Genomic DNA, 22,670 nt, shown 5'->3' on the forward strand with positions numbered 1-22,670 from the left:
TCATTGCCGTCGAGTCAGTTCCAACTCATGGCAACCCCATGTGTTACAGAGTAGAACTGCTCCATAGGGTTTTCTTATCTGTAATCTTTACGAAGCAGATCGCCAGGCCTTTCTTTCGTGGTGCTGCTGAATGAATTTGAACCACCAACCCTTCAGCTACCAGCCAAGTGCAAACCATTTGAGCCACCCAGAGACCTAAGTTAAGAACCGGGACAAATAAAACTTTAAACTCCGCTTTTTCAAATAGAGTTGATTGTACAGAATTAGCTAGCCTAGTGGGGCAGCGAGGAGCCCTAGTGGCACAGTGATTAAGTGCTCAGCTGCTAACCGAATGATTAGCAGTTCGAACACCCCAGTTCCTTGGGAGACAAGACCTGGCTATCTGTTCCATAAAGATTTCAGCCTAAGAAACCCTATGGGGCAGTTCTCCTATGTCATATTGTCTGTGGCATAGTGGTTAAGTGCTATGGCCACTAACCAAAAGGTCAGCAATTTGAATCCACCAGGTGCTCCTTAGAAACTCTACAGGGCAGTTCTACTCTGTCTGATAGGGTCACTATGAGTCGGAATCGACTCAATGACAACGAGTTTTTGGTTTTTTTTTTTTTTTGTCTGTGAGCCTCTCCTCTGAATTCCAGGTTGTTGGTTAATGCCATCCCAATGCACCCGCTCTGTACCTATTGCTATGCTGGACACCGGGCAACTGTGGTGAATATTAAGTCAGACACCATTCCTACCCTCAAGGCTTCACAGTTTAACAGAGGACACTGAACAAGTCATCTGCTCTAGAGGGTAGAACAGGGTGACATCACCTGTCCAGGAATGCAGGATGGGCCTCCTGGAGGAAGTGGCATCTAAACCAAGACTCAAAGGATGAATGGACACTGTCCGGAAAAAAAATAAAAAATTGTAGGTAACAATAACAGTCAACTTGGTATGCGTCAGAAACTGTTGTAAGCACTAATGTAATATCTCACTGGAGCCTCACGATAACCCTGTGAGGTGTAGATATCATTATCCCCGTTTTGCAGATGAGGAAACTGACACACAAAGAAGTTACTAACTTGCCTGAGGTCACAACAGCTCCTTGGAGTAGCAACTGGAAGAAAACAGGTCGTGCAGAGGAAACGCCATGAACAAAGAGTAATTGGGATGAGTCTCAAATATTGACAGTAGGCCGGAAATAACAAATAATAATCACCCAAACCAAACCTGCTGCCGTCGAGTCAATCCCAACTCACAGTGACCCTATAGGACAGAGTAGAACTGCCCCATGGGGTTTCCAAGGCTGTAGATCTTGACAGAAGCAGACTGCCACATCTTTCTCCTGTGGAGTGGCTGATAGGTTTGGACCACTGACCTTTCAGTTAACAGCTGAGCACTTTAACTACTGTACCACCAGGGCTCCTTAAATAATAATAATGTTAAAAACCTCCGCTGAACAGAGCAAAGCTAAATACTGTGTTCACATTAGTTCAGCCTGAGCATCTGTTGGTGAGTTTCTGGTTTCCTTATCAAACTGAGGTCTCTGTGAGCTGACTGTCAACCTAATCCTTGGCCTTTCTGAACGGGGTTCTATGAAATTTCATATCCAGAGCCCTACACGTGTTCTCTTGTTTACTGGGGGGTGAGGGGGAAGGTGGGATATATACTCTTAATCACACTTTACCTGTTTACAGAACTTGACAGTTTACAGAGTGCTCTCACCTCCAACCGACAGTGTTGGACTTGCATCTCACTCACAGCAGGCCTGTGAGGTAGGCACAACGCAGTTCTCATCATCATCCCACTACTAACGTTGAGGAAATTGAGGCTCAAAGACATGAAGCCACTTGCCCGAGGTCATACAGCCACTAAGTGTGGAGCTGGGGCTTGAACCCAGGGCTTCTGGCTTGAGTGCCGTGTTCTCTCCACCACACCAAAACACAGTATACAGTGGCTGAGAAGCAAGGAACGTTAAAACCCTGGCACCCATGACCTCCAGCAAGTTCTTTAACTTCTCTAGGCCTCACTGTCCTGTTAATAAAACTGAGATAAAGGCCAGTGTAGCAAGGGTGGGAGTTTGGGGACCATGGTTTCAGGGAACATGTAGGTCAATTGGCATAATAAAATCTATTAAGAAAACATTCTGCATCCCACTTTGGAGAGTGGTGCCTGGGGTCTTAAATGCTAGCAAGTGGCCATTTACGATGCATCAAATTGGTCTCAATCCACCTGGAACAAAGGAGAATGAGGAACACCAAAGACACAGGTAATTATAAGCCCAAGAGACAGAAAAGCCCAAGCCAAGCCTAGTGCCATCGAGTCGATTCCGACTCATAGCAACCCTATAGGACAGAGTAGAACTGCCCCATAGAGTTTCCAAGGACCGCCTGGCAGATTCGAACTGCCGACCCTTTGGTTAGCAGCCGTTACACTTAACCACTATACCACCAGGGTTTCCAAGAGACAGAAAGGGCCACATCAACCAGAAACTACATCAGCCTGAGACCAGAAGAACTAGATGGTACCTGGCTACAACCAATGACTGCCCTGACGGAACACGACAGAGAGCTCCTGAGGGAGCAGGAGAGCAGTGGGATGCAGACCTCAAGTTCTTATAAAAAGACCAGACTTAATGGTCTGACTGAGACTAGAAAGACCCTGGAGGTCATGGTCCCCAGACTTTCTGTTAGCCCAAGACAGGAACTATTCCCAAACCCAACTCTTCAGAGACAGGGATTGGACTGACCTATGGGGTAGAAAATGATACTGGTAAGGAGTGAGCTTCTTGGATCAAGTAGACACATGAGACTATATGGGGAGCTCCTGTCTGGAGGGGAGATGAGAAGGCAGAAGGGGACAGAAGCTGGCCGAATGGACATGAAAATAGAGGGTGGAGAGAAGGAGTGTGCTGTCTCATTAGGGGGAGAGAAACTAGGAGTATATTTAAAGGTGTATATAAATTTTTGTATGAGAAACTGACTTAAAAACTTTCAGTTAAAGCACAGTCAAAAATTAAAAAAAAAAAACTGAAATGAGATGAGTTCCTACCATATAGGGTTGCAGTGAAGATTAAAGGAGGTAATAGGCACAGAATGTGAGGCACAGAGAGTATTCCCACAGTGGACTATTATACAGTAGCCGGAATGAATGAGCACAGTGACAGGCAGCAGTGGAGAAGAATCTTAGTGATATAACATTCAAAGTCAGTCACAAAAAGATTACCTATAGTTTATACCCTTTTAGAAAGTTTAAAACAACTAAAATTTAAAAGATATTTTTTCCTATCCAAGGCACAACAATTGGTCTCTATTCACTTGGAATAAAAGAGGAAGAAGGAAAGTCGGCAGTAGGAGGAGGATATGGAATGTGTGGCTAATTGCCTCCGTAAACAACTGCCTCTTTTGCTGTGAGACCAGAAGAACTGGATAGTGCCTGGCTACCATTACTGAACATTCTGATCAGGTTCCATAGAAGAATCCTGATCAAGAGGGGGAAAATGCAGAACAGAATTTAAAATTCTCGTGGGCTCCAGACTGCCTGGAGCTATGAAGGTTGGCTGAACCCCTGAAACTACTGCCCTGAAATAAACTTTAAACCTGAAACCAAAAATATCCCCTGAAGTCTTCTTAAAACCAAACAACAGTCTAGCTTAACTAGTAAAAAAGGTTTGCCTTGAGCATTATGCTATTTTGAGAACTATCTATATGAGATTAAATTGACAACAGCAACTGGAAAGATTAGATAGGAACCATGGGGGCAGTGAATTTATGCTAATGGAGGAGGAACAACTCAGAAAAGGAGGGTGAGAATGGTTAAACAACTTGAAGAATGTAATCAGTGTCACTAAATGGTACATGTAGAAACTGTTGAATTGGTGTGTGTTTTGCTGTGTATATTCTCAACAACAATGAAATAAATTATGTAAAAAATTTTAAAACATTTTTTTTTTCAGGAGTACATATAGTGCCATAAAACAACATACAAGGGAAAGCAAGAGTATAATGAATGCAGCATTCAAGATGACAGGTTGGGTAGGAGAGGCCGGTGGGTGGAATCATGTAGTTAGATGTAAGATACTGCCATATTGCTTCGAATGGTAGGTTTGCAGGTGCTTATTACATTATCGGAGTTCCAGAGTTGCACAAACGGTTAAGCACTTTGACTACTAGCCAAAAGATTGGAGGTTTGATACCACCCCAAGGTGCCTCAGAAGACAGGCCTGGTCATCTGCTTCTAAAGGTCACAGCCTTGAAAACCCTATGGAGCAGTTCTGCTCTACACCATGTGGGGTTGCCATGAGTCGGAATGGACTTGAAGGCAGCTAACAACAACACTTACATTATCAAAAGTAATTGATTATATAAATAAATAAAAGTTGGACATGCATAGACCAGTGATGAGAGTATCTCATGAAACAAGGATTAGTTTAATTCTTGTCCACCTGAGGTCCTATTTAAAAACAAAAGAAAGTGTTAGATACAGCATCCAGCATTCAGTGAATGTTGGCTAAAATTCTTGGGTGTATTTATTATCAGTACATCCAGACACCCCTATACAGAGGCCCTGATGTCTCTCCCAGAACTGTTGATGACACGGTTCTCTCAAACTCAGACTTCTTAGAAGCTGAAAGCCCCAGCCTCATCTATCCTTTAGGTCAGGCACCCACGCCAGGAATGGGCTCCTTTGTCCTGATCAAGGAACACTAGTGGGGAATGCTCACAGGGAGCTCACTGGTGGTTCTAACAAGCTCTGGGGATAGGGGATCCCTGTTAGAAGAAGAGGTCCAGAAGGTATTATAATGCAACAATTGAAAGTTTAGCCCCAGAGTTAAGTCTTGGCTTGAATCTTAGTTCTGCTAGCTGTGTGCCTTTGAATAAATGACAGTGCCTCTCTGAGCCTCACTTTCTTCTTTTGTAAAATAGGAGGTAAAAACAGTACCTACCTCACTGGCTCGTTATGAAGATTAAATGAGGTTAATCCATGCAAAATCCTTAGCACAACATCTGGAACTTCAAAAATACTAGGTGCCTTTTTTTTTTTTTTATCATTGGGTATGTCAGGCCACTCCATGGGGCTGCTTGTTTCCCCAAGCCTCTGATGAAGGAGATAGTGCAGACGACTAAAAACCGGAAACAGCTGCCATCTTGTATGTGGGGGTGACCGTGTGTGTGTCACGGTTTTCCACTTCCTTCTGTAACCATTTCCTTTGTGAGCTAAACAGGGAAGAATCTGCAGACAAAGGAACAATTCTGGGAGAGCCCAGTCCCACAGCCAAAAGTTATTTCCTCAGAAGTCAGTGGCTTACCTCCCCGCCCCTTCTGTGAGGCAGAGCACCCCCGGTGGTCTGGAAACAGCTTGATGAGAAAAAGCTTCAAGCTTCCCTGCACCAGCCCCAAGCTAGGAAACAAGGTGCCCCTGAAGCGAGGGCCTGGCCTAACGGATAAGAGGAACCTGGGCAGAGCTGTTGCTAAGAAGGTCATTGAATACCCAGGGCTCCTTTGAACCTGTCTCCCTGGCCTGACTCTTGGGAAGAGTTGTTGTTAGTTGCCATCTAGTTGAGTCACCCAGAGATGATCCCATGGCCTGCTTCCCCACTGACCCACAACCTCCTTGATGTCTAGCCTCCCCATCTTCCTGAAATAGCAGTAAGTCAGGGAATTGTACTATTCTACCATCCCTAATAATAATCCCTTAGGTTGACAAACCTTTCCCCAGCCATTCCCCATTTCCTCTCACAAATGCCTGTCACAAAAGAGGAAAATGACGCTCCCAAAACCACTGTCGTTGAGTTGATTCCGACTCATAGCAACCCCAAAGGGTTTCCGAAGCTGTAAATCTCTGTGGAAGCAGACTGCCACATCTTTCTCTCACAGAGCCACCGGTGGTTCCGAACTGCAGACCTTTCAGTTAACAGTCAATCACTTTAACCACTGCGCCACCCCAAAAAAACCCAGTGCCGTCTAGTCGATTCCGACTCGTCGATTCCGACTCACGCCACCAGGGCTCCTTTAATGATGCTCAAATGATGCTCAGAAGGGGCTAAATAACTTACCCAAATTTACACACTAGTATTTTTTTTTTTCTTACTAAGTGGGAGGAGTTAGAACCCAAACCTCTGATACTAAATTCCCAATTCTTCCCACTGTCCCTTACCACCTCCCTTCCTCATGAATGTTTCTGTGTTTCTATCCTATAGCGTCAAACTTACACTATTCTTTTCAGCATAAAAGGATATTCAGTTTCCTGCAATCGCTGTAATTAACACACACAAAAGCCTGCCATGGTGACCTCACTACCCTTGCTCTCCCTCACACATGAGCTATATTTAACTTCTGGAAAGCAACAGCTCTAAGACATTGGTTTGCAGCTGGGTTTTCTTTGCTGCTGCTATTTCATTCTTCTCCAGCCCGCGTGAACCGTGGTCTTTCTTATATACTCTGGTACACGCTCTGGGACAACAGGAAGTGTTTGTTTTAGTGATAAACAATGCTGTCTCCCCCGTTGTTCTACCCACTGTTTGGCCTTCCCTTGGACTCAGAAGTGCTTGTAAATTCAAAGGAAGGAAGTGAGACGTCCGCCAGCCTCCAGCTGGGTGGATTTGCAGCAACTTCGAAAAGACTGCGGGCAGAGAGATTTCTGAGCCCACAAATGAAGGAGCAACTCCACCAGCTTCACCTGTGGAGCTGACACCACTCTGAGGGACACAGAAGCTCCTGAAGGAGCATGGGGGGTGGGGGGGAGGGGAGGCAGCAGCATCCCCAAGAAGCTCCCCCAGTCTTCTTCCCGTTCTCCAGGCTTCAATTCCCAAGCCTGTAAAACGGGGCAACCCACCTTGTTGTAGTAAGTAAATCCCGTAAATAATACCCGTAAAGCTCTTAAAACAGGATATAACTTACAGGAGTAATCAAAGAATAAGATAAATAGCTAACATTTAGAGTATTTACTGTGTGCCAGACACAGTTCTAAGCACTGTTACATGTATTGCACCCCCAATCTCATTGATGAGGTAGATAATCTCCTATGTCATCCATGATGTTCGTGAGGCATAAGGTAGTTATACAGATGTCCCAAAGGCGCACACTAGGAAGTGGGGGAAACCAGTAAACCAGTTGCCCTCAAGTCAATTCCAACTCATGGTGACCCCAAGTCTGTCAGAGTAGAATTGTGCTCCATAGAGTTTTCAGTGGCGGATTTTTCAGAAATGGATTGCCAGGCCTTTCATCCAAGGCACCTCTGGATAGACTCAAACCTCCAAACATTCGGTTAGCAGCCAAGTGCATTAAACATTTGCACCACCCAGGAGCTCTAGGAGGTAGGGAAACAGGACTTAAAATCGAGTAGTTTGGGTTGCTCAATTTACGTTAGTAATCATTACCATTACGTCTTAGTTTATGTGTTATGATCAAAATCCACTAGCTATAAAATGTGCATCCCTAAATCAGTTGGCAGCCACATTCACATGATAGATACGAGGTCAACAAAACAGGTTATGTTGGGCGCTGAGCCAAGTGAAAAATGGGGCTTCTGCTTCCTGGTGTTGCCAGTGCTTTTTGTTGCCTCCCTCCCGTCCCCCTTTTTAAAGCATCTTTTTGTGATGTTGAGCCTCTGTGGTGACAGACATGTTTTAAAATCCCATTAACTAGCTGGTAGACTTTATCAACTCTTAAAAAAATATTTTCTTTAATAAGTCATTCATTTGACAAATATTTACTGAGCGCTTACTCAGTGTCAGGCACTAGCAAAGGTGGTTACTATCTATTCCTGCCCTCATGAAGCTCCGGATCAAATAGGGGAAGACTGACATTAATCAAAGAAATACATACATAGATGTAAAATTTGACCATGAAAAGTGCCACAGGAAGAGATACTAGATGGTGCTGTAATGTAGAACAGGGGAATGGATGTGGCTGAGAGAACAGTGAAGGCGTCCTTGAGGAAGACATTATTGAGTTGAGAGCTGAAGGAGGGCATAACTGGTTTGGGGGCAAAGAGAGATTCCAGCCACCAGAGGGAACAGCATGTGCAAAGGCTTTGAGATAAGAGGCTGAGAAGCAGAGCAAGAGGGAAGCCTAGAGGGAGGTCACTCTGGAAGGGCCTGCAGGGTGTAAAGGCCACAGGAAAGGTCCTTCTTGCTTTCCTTCTCTTACCCAAACCTTTAGGGCACACCTGCTAAGTGCACTGCCTTCCTTTCCAGGGTGGTTTGCCTCCCCATTATAATCAAGGGTCATACCCCATTAATGTGCTAACGTGTTCAGAGGCAGCATACAGAAAGCCATCTCTAAAATCATAATAAAACAGATGAAAGTGGTGCACTGGTTCTCTCTCCAGAACAGGAGCCTTTACAAGATGGAAACGAGGTTATTTTGCTGTTTGGAAATAAGAATGGGAATCTGAGTAAACCAAAAAAGAAAATTGTAGGCCCTCCATAAAACCACATTCTGACAACTTGCATATTTTTAAATCATATGGTTTTTAAATCATATGGTTGCCTTTTCTCTGACTTTGAAAACAAAAGTAAGGATGAGTTATCTTTGTCCTGTCCTTTTAAAGAGGCTTGTCAAATAATGAGATGGGGAGAAAAGAACCTGCATTAGTCCCTCCTACTGCTTTGCATTTAATAAAATTGTAACTTGCAAGCTATTTCCAAGCATTTTGCTAAATTCCACATGTAAAGGGTGTACAGGAATGAGATCACGTGACAGAGCCCTCAGCCCCGCCGCGCCCCCCCCCCCCCCCCCCCCCCCCGCCAATCAACTAAGTGCCAATACAAGGCTTATTATTCCCCTGGCTTGCTGAGGTTTCATTATTCACTTCTCTTTTGTCATGGAAATTAGACTCCCTTACCTTCAGGCTCTTTAAATAAACCCAGCTTTTTTTTTTTTTTTTTTTTTGCTGGAACCAGAGCCCTCCCAGGCTGTGATAAATGCCTTTGCTTGAAGGTGTCACTCCAGCTGCATCAGGGATGGCGACCAGTGACAATGTCCCGGGAACAAGTGACAGTGCTTTTTGCCTGCAGCTTAATTTCTGCTATAGAACATCTTATTTTTGTTTCAGTTAGTAGGAAGGGTGGAGGAGCAGAGAAAATTGATCTTAGTCTAAGTTGGGTATTCTCCAGGAACAATAAACACTTAGCGGTCTAATCTTAGATATATTTTTTAATGGGTTTCTAATTTTCTTTGGCAAAATTTTTTTGCATCCCCAAGAACAATTATCCCCATCTTGGGTTTCTGTGCCTGCTGTCCCATTTGGTGAAAGACTGCAGCCTTATAAACAACGGTTAGTCTATTTCTTCCTGCCCCCCCATTGGAATTCAGTGTACCTCCCTAAGTCTCAACTAAACTAAACAAGATCAACGGAATTTATTTGTGATTCTAAATGTAAACTTGAGACATAAAAAGACAATGTTGATGGCCTTATCTGCCCTCAGGATGCAGAGATGGCCTGGACCAGGGCAAAGACAGGGTTCTGAGAAAGGAGAGGGGGAGTTGGTGGACGAGAGATTTCCTGACTAGGGATGGCAGGGTCAGGACTGCTGGCTTGTGTCACAGCCCCGCCACCTGGAAGATATTTGTCCTCGGAGTCAGACTTGGGCTCTCCTCGCTTCACATGAAGAGTCCTCGTGATGGGAGCCCCTGAGGGAAGGAGTTCAGTGTCAGGGCTGGTGGGCTCCCACAATGTCCCCCTGCCCACAAATACCTCCCGCTGTGCCTGCCGCCGCCCTGAAACTCTATTGGGAGGTCACATACTAATGAAGAGACTGCCCAGTGCACTGAGCTCCGTAAGCGTCATATTCTATCATCTTCACAACAACCAGGTGGAGCCACTATCCCCACTGCTTGCAGGTGAGGAACTGGAGCTTAGGAAAGTTAAGAAGGTTCCCCGGGAGCCCCTAGCTGCAAAATGGCAGAGCTGGGAGGGGAGCCCAGATTGTCCACAGCCTGAGCTCTTAGCCACACTTCTATGATGCTTCTTTGAAGCATCAAACTTTGTGTCAAATTTGTGTGACTTTCACATTAGATTCTTTTTCAACTGGTTGAGCGGCCTGAGGTAAATCAAATAAACCTCTTTGACCCTCATTTTCCACCTCTTTAAAATGAGAGGGTAAGATGAGGTCATCAAAATATTGGTTTGTTGAATAAATGTTTGTCAGGTATCTGCTGTTCACTGGTTGAGACACAGTTCCAGTCCTCCTGGAGTTTATGACAACTGTAGCAGCTCGGTCTCCGAATACTATCTAATTAGTACTTGGGGGTCTGCAAGATTCTGGAGAGTGTTAGGAAATAGCAACAACAACAAGCATAGTAATAAAGTAACTATCATTTAGTAAGTGCTTGTTCCAGGCACAGGGCCATGTTAATTGCTTTTGCAAGCATGACCTTACCTAGTCCTCCCAGCCTGAGGTTGGAATCCTGTTACTCTTCATTTTACAGATGAGAAAACCAGGGCTCAGAGTTCTCTAGCATGCCCATTCTTGTACAGTTAGGAAGCAGCCCCACAAGAATTCCAGTACATGCAGGGCTGAGTCCAAAGCCCTGTCACTGTGCTGTTCCAAACAAGACTCCACACTCCAGCCATTTATGATCTTCTGTAGGGTCTCTTGTTCCCCATCTTGACTCTCAGTCACTTCAGAAGAAGATGTCTAATTATAATTGTTTAAGGACTGTGGGAAGTTTGAACCTTGGACTATTTGCGTCAGTACTTGTTAAAGTACGGACTACCTAGAGCACTTGTTAAAGTGCAGATTCCTGGATCCCAGTATAAAAACCAGTTGCCATCAAGTCGACTCTGTCTGGCTCATGGCATCCCCATGTGTGTCAGACTAGAAGTAAGCTCTGTGGTGTTTTCAGTGGCCGGTTTTGCAAAAGAAGATCTCCAGGCCTTTCTTCCAAGGCACCTCTGGCTGGACTTGGACCTCCAACCCTTCATTTAGCGTCCAAGCACACGTTAGCCATTAGTACCACCCGAGGACTCTTGGAGCTCAATAAAGGTCTTCTGAATCACATCCTCTGGATAGAAGGTCTGAGAATCTGCATTCCTAACAAACCTCCTTAGAGGGTCTTACTAAAATTTGAGGCTGCTGTCTGATGGTATGTATGAGCCGTGGCAGAGTCATTTGTCATATGCCTTATACCTATATAATTTCTCTCTAAATTCTCTGATAGTTTAAATTGCTGTGATTCGAATTCTGTAGCATTGAAGAGGAAGCTGTCATTGAAGGCCCTTCTGTATCCACTGTACTTGAAAACTAGCTTTACAGAGCTGATTTTGTACTGCTCTTGACCTGAGTGCAGGCTGAAGGGGTTCCTGTATCCGTGATGTACACAAGGTTCTCTCTGGGATGAGGTTCCCCATTGTAAGTCAGGCATATGCTTCGAGTCACTTGTTTTTCTTCCATGAGATCATCACGGTTAGGTCTCTGAAATTCAGAAGGAACTAGTCGGGAGAGGCCCACTGAGCAGATCTTCAGGCCCACAATAAGAGTCTCCATACCCACAGGGTGAAGGGCCCCCCAGGTCAGGTTCCCCAGTGATGTCATGACCCAGAGCCTTCAGTGGGAGGGCTTTGGGGGGAAGCCAAGCATCCACGGCTGCCCACCTCCTCCACGCCCTGGCCTGGCCTCCGCCAGTGTGTTCTGGAGTCAATCATCAGTGTCAATGTGTGGAGTCAATATCTTCTGATGGACGATTCAGGTGCAGAGGTCAAGCCCACCTTTGGAGCAGGACAGACCTGGCTTCAAGGCCTGGCTAACTTCACTCCTCTGAGCCTCACTTTCACTCATTGTAGGGCACCAGAAACTAGCAAACAAAATCTGCTGCTGTCAAGTCAATTCCAACTCACAGGGACCCCATATGTTACAGAGCACAACTTCTCCATAGGGTTACAGAGGAGCCCTAGGGATGTAGTGGTTAAGAGTTGGTTGCTAGCCAAAAGGTCGGCAGTTTGAGTCCATCAGCCACTCCTTGGAAACCCTATGAGGCAGTTCTGCTCTATCCTATAGGGCCACTATGAGTCAGAATCGACACAACAGCGATGGGTTTGGTAATCTTTACAGAAGCAGATTGCCAGGCCTGTCTTTTGTGGAACCATGATGGGTGCAAACTGCCAACCTTTCGGTTAGTAGTCTAGTGCAAACCATTTGTACCACCTTCTTGTAGGGCACAGATATTAATAATCTTACAGGGATTATGAGGATGATCAGTAAGGTAATGCCCATAAACTCCAGCACTCACTAACCTCTCTGCTCTAGGAAAGGCTCTTACATGCTCACCGTCAACTCCTCAATTCAGAGCTGCTGCCTCCTGGCTCAGCTTTCTTTGCCAACTGCTTGTAAGAAGCATATTGTGAGTCTCCCTTGGCCATCTGCTGCCTGCCAGTTGTCTCAGGCTGCAGAAACCACCACCACGTCAGGGCAGCCCTCACGCTCCATCTGCCTCGCCCAGATTCACTCACTTCCCTCCTTCTCTGTTTGGACCTTTGTGATAACATCTCAGTTACATGAAAGCCATTTAGAAGTCAAGGTCCCGTGTTAAGAATCTCATCAAGGATCAGAAAGGAAACAAAAGGATATTGCAAAGCTTGGGTACTAAAGCTCATGGTGTTCATACAGAGAACTCCCTTGGAACCTAATTGTTCTTACTTCTATAAATAACTGTAACAAGGCTTAAATTGTAGGCAGTATAGCATTTAGAAGCAGGAATACTGCCACACATAGGCACTTGCTAAGAGCAGCAAGATCATTGGAACCTCACAGCAAAAAAAAAAAAAAATTTCAAAGTGGTGGGGGGGAGGGTTGGAGAACAAAGAAGGAAAAAAAAAACAGACTTAAGAAATCCAAAAAGTTTAGCAAACTGCCACCACTGACCTCTCTAACAGGGATCACAATAGAGGTTTCTGGACAGAGCTGGAGAAAAATGTAGAAAAATTCAAATTCACACAAAAAGATCAGATTTACCGGTCTGACAGGCTGGAGGAAGCCCAGAGACTATGGCTCCTGGACACCCTGCTAAGTCAGAACTGAAGCCACTCCCAGAGCACAGTTTTCAGCCAAAGATTAGAGAGGCTGCTAAAACAATTACACACGTGTGGTGCATGCTTCTTAGTTAAGTCAAGTATAGGAGACCAAATGGGCAACACCTGCCCAATAGCAAAGACGAGAAGGCAGGGAGGAACAGGGAACCTGGACAAATGGAGATGGGGAACGCGAGGAGTCAAGGGAAAGAGAGCATGCTGCCACATTGCCGGGATCACAACAAATGTCACAAAACAATTTGTGTATAAATTTTTGAATGAGTAACAAGCTTGGGTTGTAAACTTTCACCTAAAACACAATAAATTTTTTTAAAAGTTCCGCAAACTGAGGTCATTCGTTGTGGGGCAGCAGTTCTCAAGGTGTGGTTGGGATCCCTAGGGGTCGCCAGGATGCTTTCAGGGCATACACAAGTTCTGAACTATGAAGTGTCATAGAAGTCCAGCTGCTCACCAAAAGGGTGGAGGTTTGAGTCCACCCTGTTGCCTTTTTCACTTTCACAGGTGTACTGTGGAGTTTTCTAGAAGTGACGTATGGTGGCATGACAGCTCTGAAGGCTAATGGAATGTGTGCTTGTGTATTCTTGTGTTCTAAAATCCTCTCGGTTTTAATTGATAATACAGTAAATATATAACCCACATAAGACAGAAGCTATTTGGGGCCCTCAATAATTTTCAAAAGTGTAAAGTAGTCCCGAGACCAAAAAGTTTCAGAATCACCAATACAGGGATGGACAGTCCTGTGTACCCCATGCCCTGACATTCCTACATGATGGCAGAACAGTGTCGCATATTTTCACATGTGAATCATGGCTGCCAGCCACAAGAAAGCCCCCATGCTGCCCTGCGGTGCCTCCCTTGTAACATTTACTATGGTCTCCCTCATGAGTAATTATGTGTGAGAGAGAGAAAACGAATGCCCACAAGCAAACCCACTGGGACAATATCTTACCCATTTTCTACTTCCCCCCCACCCCCACCCCAGTGGCCAGCCTGGCACATAATTAGTGCTCAGTGAAAGTTCTGGGATTGAATTAACTGACATTTAGTGCCTCCGTTGAGGGTACCAGGAAGGTTTCTGCTTCCATTTGAAAAGATTTCCTTCAAACCAGTTAAAATTATTTTAAATGGTTTCCTACTTCAGAGGGAACTTCAGTCACCCAGAACCCTTCCTTATGTGGAACTGCTCATACTCAGGCCCTGGGGGCAGCGGGGCCTCCAGGCACCATTCACTTGGACTGTGATGTGAATACTGCCCCCTGGAGTTGTGGGCTTCAGCAGCTCCAGGAATCTGACAGACTCAGAATAAAACCTGGCCACACCTCCTTCAAGCTGAGTGAGCTTCCCATGATGTCTCTTGATAGGACTTACTCACAGATGCACCGTGAGGATTTAGGGAGAAATCACATAGAGAGCCCCTGCCTTAGAGCCTGGCAGGAGAGAGTGCTCTTGGGGTGGTGGTGGTTGTTCATAGTTGCCACCAAGTCAACACTGAGTCATGGTGACACAATGCACAACAGAATGAAATGTTGCCCAGTCCTGTGCCATCTTCATGATCATTGGTATGCTCGAGTCCATTGTTGAGTCGACTCCGAGTCATGGTGACACCGTGCACAACAGAATGAAATGTTGCCCGGTCCTGTGCCATTTTTGTGATCATTGGTATGCTCGAGTCCATTGTTGCAACCACTGTGTATTTTGAGTGCTTTCTAACCTAGCAGATTCATCTTTCAGCACTATATCGGATAGTACTCTGTCGTGAACCTTAGGGTTTTCATTGGCTGATTTTCAGAAGTAAATTGCCAGGCCTTTCTTCCTAGTCTATCTTAGTTTATACACTCCACTGAAACCTGTCCGCCATGGGTGACCCTGCTGACATTTGAAATGTTTATGGTATGGCAAGCCACCACAGGATGAAAGACTGACAGACAGATGGTAGCGTGAGACGGTAGCCGTCAGTGTCCGCCTTTTGTTCATTTTCAACCAGTTTGGGGTGATAATGGAATGCCACAGAGAGACTGCAACATCACATTTTCCCAACAAGTGCCACTGTCTGTATGTAAGATTCCATTTTTAAAAAGTCCTAGTGACTGTTCATTCCTTCTCTCATCAAACACATGTAGAGTACCCACAGTGAGCAGACGCTAGACTAGACACTAGGGAAGTCCACACTTCTAGGGCCTCGCAGCCTGCTGAGGGAGGTGGACACGCACACAGATCAGCACAGTGCTGTGGGGTAAGTACTACAACAGCGGCATAACAGCTGACTTGTAGTGAGCATTTACTATGTGCTGGGCAGAGCACCTTTTACGCACGGCATAACTAATCCTTACAGCAACCCTGTGAGGCATATATGGTTATTATCCCCACTTTGAAGAGGAGGAAACTGAGTCACAGAAGGTCAACTATCTTATGAAAGGTCCCACAGCTAATGATTGATGGAGCCTGAACTTAAACCCAGACTGCCTGCCTCCAGAGCCAGTTTTCTGTGCACGATGTTATAGCCCCTCTTACACATCCAGTCCCCACAGCTACAAGTCAGCATCTCCCCAATTCCCCAGGAGGGCCCAGGCTGAGCAGAAGCACTGGAGTTGGGAGTCAAGAGTCTAGAGCTGAAATCCTGGCTCCTTTATTCACTTCTGCATAACTTCCAAAAGTTCCTTAACATCTCTGAACCTTAGTTTCCTTATCTAAAAAGTGTGTTTGTGTGTGCGTGTTGTGTGTGTGTGGAGGGGGTGATCATAGAACTTGTTGGTAGAATCAGATAAAATACTGCAAGGCAATATAACACCATGATTAAAAGAACAGAGTGACAAAAACAGAACTCAGTGCAGGCTCTGCTAGCTGTGTGACCCTGGAGAAGTTATTTAACCTCTCTGAGCCTTTGTTTCATCCTCCATAAAGTAGAGATAGAAATGCTTGTTAGGGGATTTGAATGTGACAATAAGTATAAAAGGGCTTAGCACAACTCATCATGGTTTTTTCAACACAGTTTAGCCTTTATTATTATGCACAAGTGATGGGTACTCGAGTTGCAAAGCAGGACAACACTTCTACTGTAACGAAGCTGGTCTTCAGTCTAAGGCAAACCAAGTCCCAAGTTACTGTTCTGGACCAGGAGACATCAATGACATCATGGTCTTGGCACACTCCAGTCTTTAAAGTATTCTAGCTTCTAGGATCTTGAAATTCCTAGTGGTCCCAGACCAGCAGCATCAGTTGGGAGCTTGTTAGAAACACAGGATCTCAGGTCCTACCCCAGACCTTGTGAATCAGAATCTGCATTTTAACAAGATCCCCTAGGTAATTCCTATACACTCTCAGTTTGAGAAACACTGGTGTAACATAGGAAGAACGGCAATAAGAGTTTTTGGCCTGGGATGGGAAGGGTTAATGTTTAGTTTGGCTCCAGTCAAGGCACCGGAAACAGAAGGTTCCAGAGATTGAAGCATATGAACTGATGGGACAGGAAGGCTCCCTTCCTGCCTATGTCCTGGGCAGCCAGGAGCTCTGGCCTGAGACCTGCACTGAGCCTCTAGCTCAGGCGCCCTGGACCTGCAAAGCCGAGGGCAGGCTGGAACAGAGGAAGACCAAGCGCCTCTTCTGGAGACTGTCTTGGCTCAGAGTTGGCTGGGGTGAGCCCAGGGAGGTTCAGTCTTCAGGCCAAGGCCACATGAGGTCTGAGGCAGAGTCGAGAGGCCTGGAGGGACGCCATGGGATTAACTGACCGGGTCCCTCACCAGGGAGGCTGCGTTGTCAGCACTGGGACAGCTGCGTAAGTGCCTCCCGGTTCTCCCTGTGTGCCGGCACCTGCCCTCTGGCCCTTGCTGCCTTGTCCTGTAGAGTGGGCGAGGGGCCAGGACTCCTGGGCGCAGAGCCGTGATCATGTTCCATTGGCCTTCCTCCCCAGTGCTGGAACAGCTGCTCCCGGAGCTCACAGGGCTGCTCAGCCTCCTGGACCATGAGTACCTCAGCGACACCACCCTGGAGAAGAAGATGGCTGTGGCCTCCATCCTGCAGAGCCTGCAGCCCCTCCCAGGTCAGCCTTCTGCACTCTGCCCAGTATTCCCCGTACATGGACAGCAGAGCCTCCCTAGACCATTCTCAAGAACCTTCAGGAACTCCCCAGGGCCTGCCTGCTGGAGGAAGTCTAAGCTTTATAGCAGGGTGTTCAACACATTTCATGATCTGGCCCCAATTTCCTCATCCACTTAGACCCTACGTCCCCACCACTATCATGGCTGGGCTCTCTGTGCTCCTCTATCCCCAGCCCTCTGCACATTGACACACACCATACCCACCACACCCTCATAGACACACCACACATGACATACACCACACACACAACACACATTCACGTATACCTCATGTACATAGTACGCACACATAACACACACACCCCACACGCCCTCACTTAACAGACACATACACGGCACACACTCACAACACAGTATACACAAGTGAATATATATTACACACTCCTACACATGTCACACACTCACATACAACATATTATACACACACATACATATCACATACTGCACACATCACACACACAACACACTCAACATACCACACACACACATCACACACTCCTACACACACCACACACTCTCAGATGCGCACCACACAATCCATGCCCTCCCTCCACTTCCCCACATCTTCACTGCCCTTCACTGTCTCTTAGCAGCAAGCTCCTCTTCTAAACCCCAAGTCAGTCAGGTTAACAGAGGACCTCAGTGAACTCTCATGAGCTGGACACATGTCCTGAGTGTTCAAGGAGTCCGACTGATGTGGCAGGAAGTCACCACTGAGTGACTCTGAGCCCCATTCTTCCCAGTGACAAAGCAAGTTGATGTCACCAGCTGCCCTCACAGGGCTGTTAGAAGGATGAAAGGGGCAGCAGTTTGCCAGCCGTGCTCTCGGGGGCCTCTGGTCCCTGACCATCTCCAGAGCAGCCCCTATAATCTGCTCTATATTCTAGGTTTCCGGACATCTTTTTATTTGAAGAAAGAGACCCTCAGTAAAAATTTTAAAATGAAAAACAAATTTGAAAGCCATTGAAATAACTTAGGATGTGAACTGCTTTGCACATGGCGTGTTGTGTGCTGAGTGGAACAGAAGTCTGAATGGGGTGGGGGAGCCTAGCCCCTTCTTAGCATTCGCAACCACAGGTCCCTTCCCTCCTCGCAGCTGGTGGGTTCTTCTCCTCCCTCACAGCAAAGGAAGTCTCCTACCTGTACGTGAACACAGCCGACCTCCACTCCGGGCCTAGCTTCGTGGAATCCCTATTTGAAGAATTTGGTAAGCCGTTTGCTCTGGATCTTAAATACAAATCCACCCCTCTCCCTGTGTGTGCGTGTCCACAGTCCCCATCTGTGGAAGAGTCACTGGACTGGCCTGGAAAATACCTGCATTCTGGGCTGGCTTTGCCATTACCTCATTGAGTGACTTGGGGCAAGTCCATTCCTCTCTAGTCCTTGCAGCTCTGAAAGTCTAGTCAACATCTACATACCTGTTGCCACTGAGTCGGTTCTGACTCACAGCCACCCTACAGGATGGAGTAGAACTGCTCCACAAAGTTTCCAAGGAGCACCTGGTAGATGTGAACAGCCGACCTTTTGCTTAGCAGCCATAGCTCGCCATAGCTCTTAACCACTGCACCACCAGGGCTCCAAAATCTACATGGTTATAGGAAATCATCCCAGAGATTTGGGGAGAGTCAGGGATGAAAGTGCAGGCCAAAGAAGTTATGGCATATAAGTGTATTACCTTGCCCCTCCCACTTCCATGCACTGGTAGTGACCACCTGGAACACTGGCCTTTAGGAGCTCATGACAGCTGTCTGGGAGCAGACCTGCTGCAATGCATGTGGTGCAAACAGTTAACACACTAAGCTGCTAACCAAAAGGTTGGAGGTTCGAGCCCACCCAGAGGCACCTTGGAAGAAAGGCCTGGTGATCTACTTTTGACAGATCAGCCATTGAAAGTCCTGTAGATCTATTGTGACACATGAGATAGCCATGAATCGGAATTGACTTGACCGCAGTTGGTTTTCCTGGCCCTGTCCCAAGGGAAGACAGCGCTATTCAACACAGGGATAAAGCTTTGAATCTGGTGAGAGAGCATTAGGGACGGAGAGATGAGGGAAGACATGTGCTTTCATAGCCTAACCCTTGAAAATTTCCACAGCACTGTAACAAATATTATCGTATTTGATCTTCTTGATATCTCTGGGCAATGGGCAAGACAGGGATTATGGCAGCCAGTTTACAGATGAGGAAACAAAGTCTCAGAGCAAGTCACTGCCCGGGGTTACTTATCACAAGCAACGGTGGTGAACCTGACCTCGCATGCCCCAAATCCAGCCCTCTTCCCACTCTGCCATGCTCATCCTTGCCTTTCTCTGCCTCGCGGCTTGACGCTCCATAGACTGTGACCTGAGTGACCTTCAGGACATGCCAGAGGACGATGGCGAGCCCAGCAAAGGAGCCAGCCCTGAGCCAGCCAAGAGCCCAGCTCTGAGGAATGTGAGTCTCGACCTCAGGTCCCACACCCGTGGGCTCTCAGTCCCCCTGGAGAAGCATCTTAGCCTCCTAGTGCTACTGTAATACCAGTACCACACACCCACTGGGTGGCTTTAAAGAACAGAAATTTAGTTTCTCACAGTTTTGGAAATTAAATCCAAATCAGGATCTCAGCTGGGTTGATTCCTTCCTTCTCAGTAGCTCAGGGGTTCCTTGGGTCCTTGTCCTATAGAGGATCCTCTCCTGGCCCCTGTCTGTGTCTAACATGCTGTTTTTAGAGTGATTAGTTTAGGACACACCCTATACGATATGGCCTCGTTTACATAACAAATAAAACCTCATTTCCAAATAGGATATACTCACAGGCATAGGGGTTAGGATTGCAACACGTTTGGGGAGACACAATTCCATTCATACAAAGGAGGAAAGAAACATTCTCCCCCTAACACTGGGGACACTCCGGGCTGTGCCAGGGCTCTGTTCTCTTCCAGGTGGGAGTTCAAGGGCAGAAACAGCACCGTGTGAACATTTCAGTGGCCCATGACATGCTCATTGTACCTGTGCTGAGCAGGGATAACGTGGGGAACTGATCTGTCCCCTCAGGCCCAAAAGACATCACTACCCCCAAACTCTGATTACAGTAATATAGGCGAAATGATGGCAGAAGCCCTGGACCAGGAGTTGGGTGGCCTCCGCTCTCCCCAGTTTTGCTGTGTGGACTTGGGCCAATTGCTTCCCCTCTCTGAACCTGAGATTTGATCTATAAAATGAGGATTGAACCAGATCTAGGGTTCCCAACCTTGGGACTATGCAATTAGGGCAACGGATCCCTAATCCATCGAGCATTGTCCATGGGCCAAATAATTCACTATCATCATCACCATTATCAATGGTACCAATTCCTGAGCACTTACTATGTGTTTTGGAAACCCTGGTGGCGTAGTGGTTAAGTGCTAGGGCTGCTTACCAAAGGATTGGCAGTTTGAATCCACCAGGTGCTCCTTGGAAACTCTATGGGGCAGTTCTACTCTGTCCTACAGGGTCGCTATGAGTCGGAATCGACTCGACAGTACTGGGTTTGGTTTGGTTTTTGGTTACTATGTGTTTTACACGTTCACAGCACCTGGGTGAGGTTGGACTATTGTTATCCCCACATTACAGGCAGGTAAACTGAGGCTCAGGGAGGATAAGTGACATGCTTGATGTCCCACAAATAGTAAGTTAACGAGTAAATTTAGTTGTAAAGCAGGAGCTCCCCTAGCCCTAGAGCCTAAGCCCTCAGCCTCTGGGCAATACTGCCTCACTAAATAGTGTGTCTCACTTACTTGTCCTGTTGTTCCTCAGAGGAATGTAGGTATGGTAATTATAGAACTCATGTGTGCTTGAAAGTATTGCAGACTTCACAGTAAACTAGCCTTCAATAATTCTACCGTGTGGTCATTCGAAAGTATAGAATACTACTCTGTGCCAATCCACAGAACTTTTAGCATTACAGAGGAGCCCTGATCCTTAACAAATGTGGGTAAGAAGCCCAGGACCAAATAAACTCTCAATTTTCCCTGCTCTGCCATTCTGTGACTCTGTGGGCAGCTGTGGCTTCACATTCACGCTGGATCCTGCTTCTAGAAGCTCCTGCCTCTCTCTTCCGTGCCCCCTTTCCTCCTTCCCTCCCTCTCTGCGTCCCCTGGCTCTACTCTCCCTGCCTCCTAGGTCTCATACATCTCTGTTCTTCTCCAGGCAGCCGACCTGCCTCCACCACTCCCCAACAAGCCTCCACCTGAAGACTACTATGAGGAGGCCCTTCCCCTGGGACCGGGCAAGTGCCCCGAGTACATCAGCTCCCACAGTGAGTTCTGGCCCCCTGGGGCTTGGGGAGGAGGAGGGAGACAGCCACAGCGCCTCTCCTGAAAAGCCAACTCTGAGCTCCTCTGTGTTCTGCTGGAGCTCCCAGGAGGGTATCTGCCCAGACTCATTACCACTTCCTGAGGAGAAGCCATCCTGAGCACCTGGCCTCTTTAGTGATGGCCTGGATGGGCTAGTGGGTATGTCCCTGGGACTCAGGGGCTTGGGTTCTAGTCCCAGTTCTGTATGACCCTGGCCAACCCACTTCCCCTCTCTGGACCTCTATTCCTCCACCCTTAAAAAAAAAAAAAAAAAAAGGAGGGACTAGCTACTCACTCAATTAAATGTGCTAGGATGTAGATGCACAGGTGACCACTGCGACACTGTCACTAACCTAAGTGCCCCTCAGTGGTGGAATGGATAATCTGTGGTTCAGTGGAATCACATCATACGGGTAGATTAGATTATAAGGTCAATGTGTAAGATACAAAAGCACATGGTCTAAATCAGAAGTCTTCAGCATAGACTGCAGGCACCCCAGGGGATTCAGGAGATGTTCCGGGCAGAAATATCTGAAACTTTATTTATGTTTAGTTCTACACATATTTTTGAAATTTCTATGTTTGTGAATGTTTGATAGGAGTTACAATTTAATAATAGCATAGTACTTTTAGGAAACCCTGGTGGCGTAGTGGTTAAGTGCTACGGCTGCTAACCAAAGGATCAGCAGTTTGAATCCACCAGGCGCTCCTTGGAAACTCTATGGGGCAGTTCTGCTCTGTCCTATAGGGTCGCTATGAGTTTTTTTGGGGGGGGGGTTATTAAAAAGAAAAAATACTTGTGAGTAATTTATATACGTTGTTGTTGGGTGCCGTCAAGTCGATTCCTACTCATAGCACCCCATGTGACAAAGTAGAACTGCCCCATAGGTTTTCTAGGTTGTAATCTTTATGGAAGCAGGTCTTTCTCCCGTGAAACTACTGGTGAGATCAAACCACCAACCATTCAGTTAGCAGCCAAGTGCTTAACTGCTACATCACCAGGGCTCCTAATTTGTGTACAAATAAATATACATATACATATATACTTTTACTGATGGGTAGGCTTAATAAAATAGTTTAGGGAGCACTAGTCCACAGGGAGCCCTAGCGGTGCCGTGGGTAAGAGCTCCACTGCTGAACAACAGATTGGCAATTCGAATCCACCAGCCACTCCTGGGAAACCTGATGGGGCAGTTCTACTCTACAGGGTTGCTGTGAGTTGGAATTGACTCGACAGCAACACATTTTG

General features: G+C 46.5%; 1 protein-coding gene across 2 annotated transcripts in view; it reads left to right on the forward strand.

Annotated features, from left to right (window-relative positions):
• AFAP1L1 (actin filament associated protein 1 like 1) overlaps positions 1-22,670 on the forward strand; it is an 80,458-nt gene that overhangs the window by 17,008 nt on the left and 40,780 nt on the right. The window contains exons 2-5 of one of the 2 annotated variants that reach the window (XM_049874032.1): positions 16,922-17,050; positions 18,205-18,315; positions 19,444-19,541; positions 21,276-21,384. In XM_049874032.1, the coding sequence (XP_049729989.1) occupies positions 16,922-17,050; positions 18,205-18,315; positions 19,444-19,541; positions 21,276-21,384 (447 nt within the window). The remainder of the gene's footprint in view (positions 1-16,921; positions 17,051-18,204; positions 18,316-19,443; positions 19,542-21,275; positions 21,385-22,670) is intronic. The other variant, XM_049874034.1, reaches the window with a different exon arrangement.

Source organism: Elephas maximus, chromosome 2 (assembly GCF_024166365.1).
Source record: "Elephas maximus indicus isolate mEleMax1 chromosome 2, mEleMax1 primary haplotype, whole genome shotgun sequence".
NCBI classification, from domain to species: domain Eukaryota; kingdom Metazoa; phylum Chordata; class Mammalia; order Proboscidea; family Elephantidae; genus Elephas; species Elephas maximus.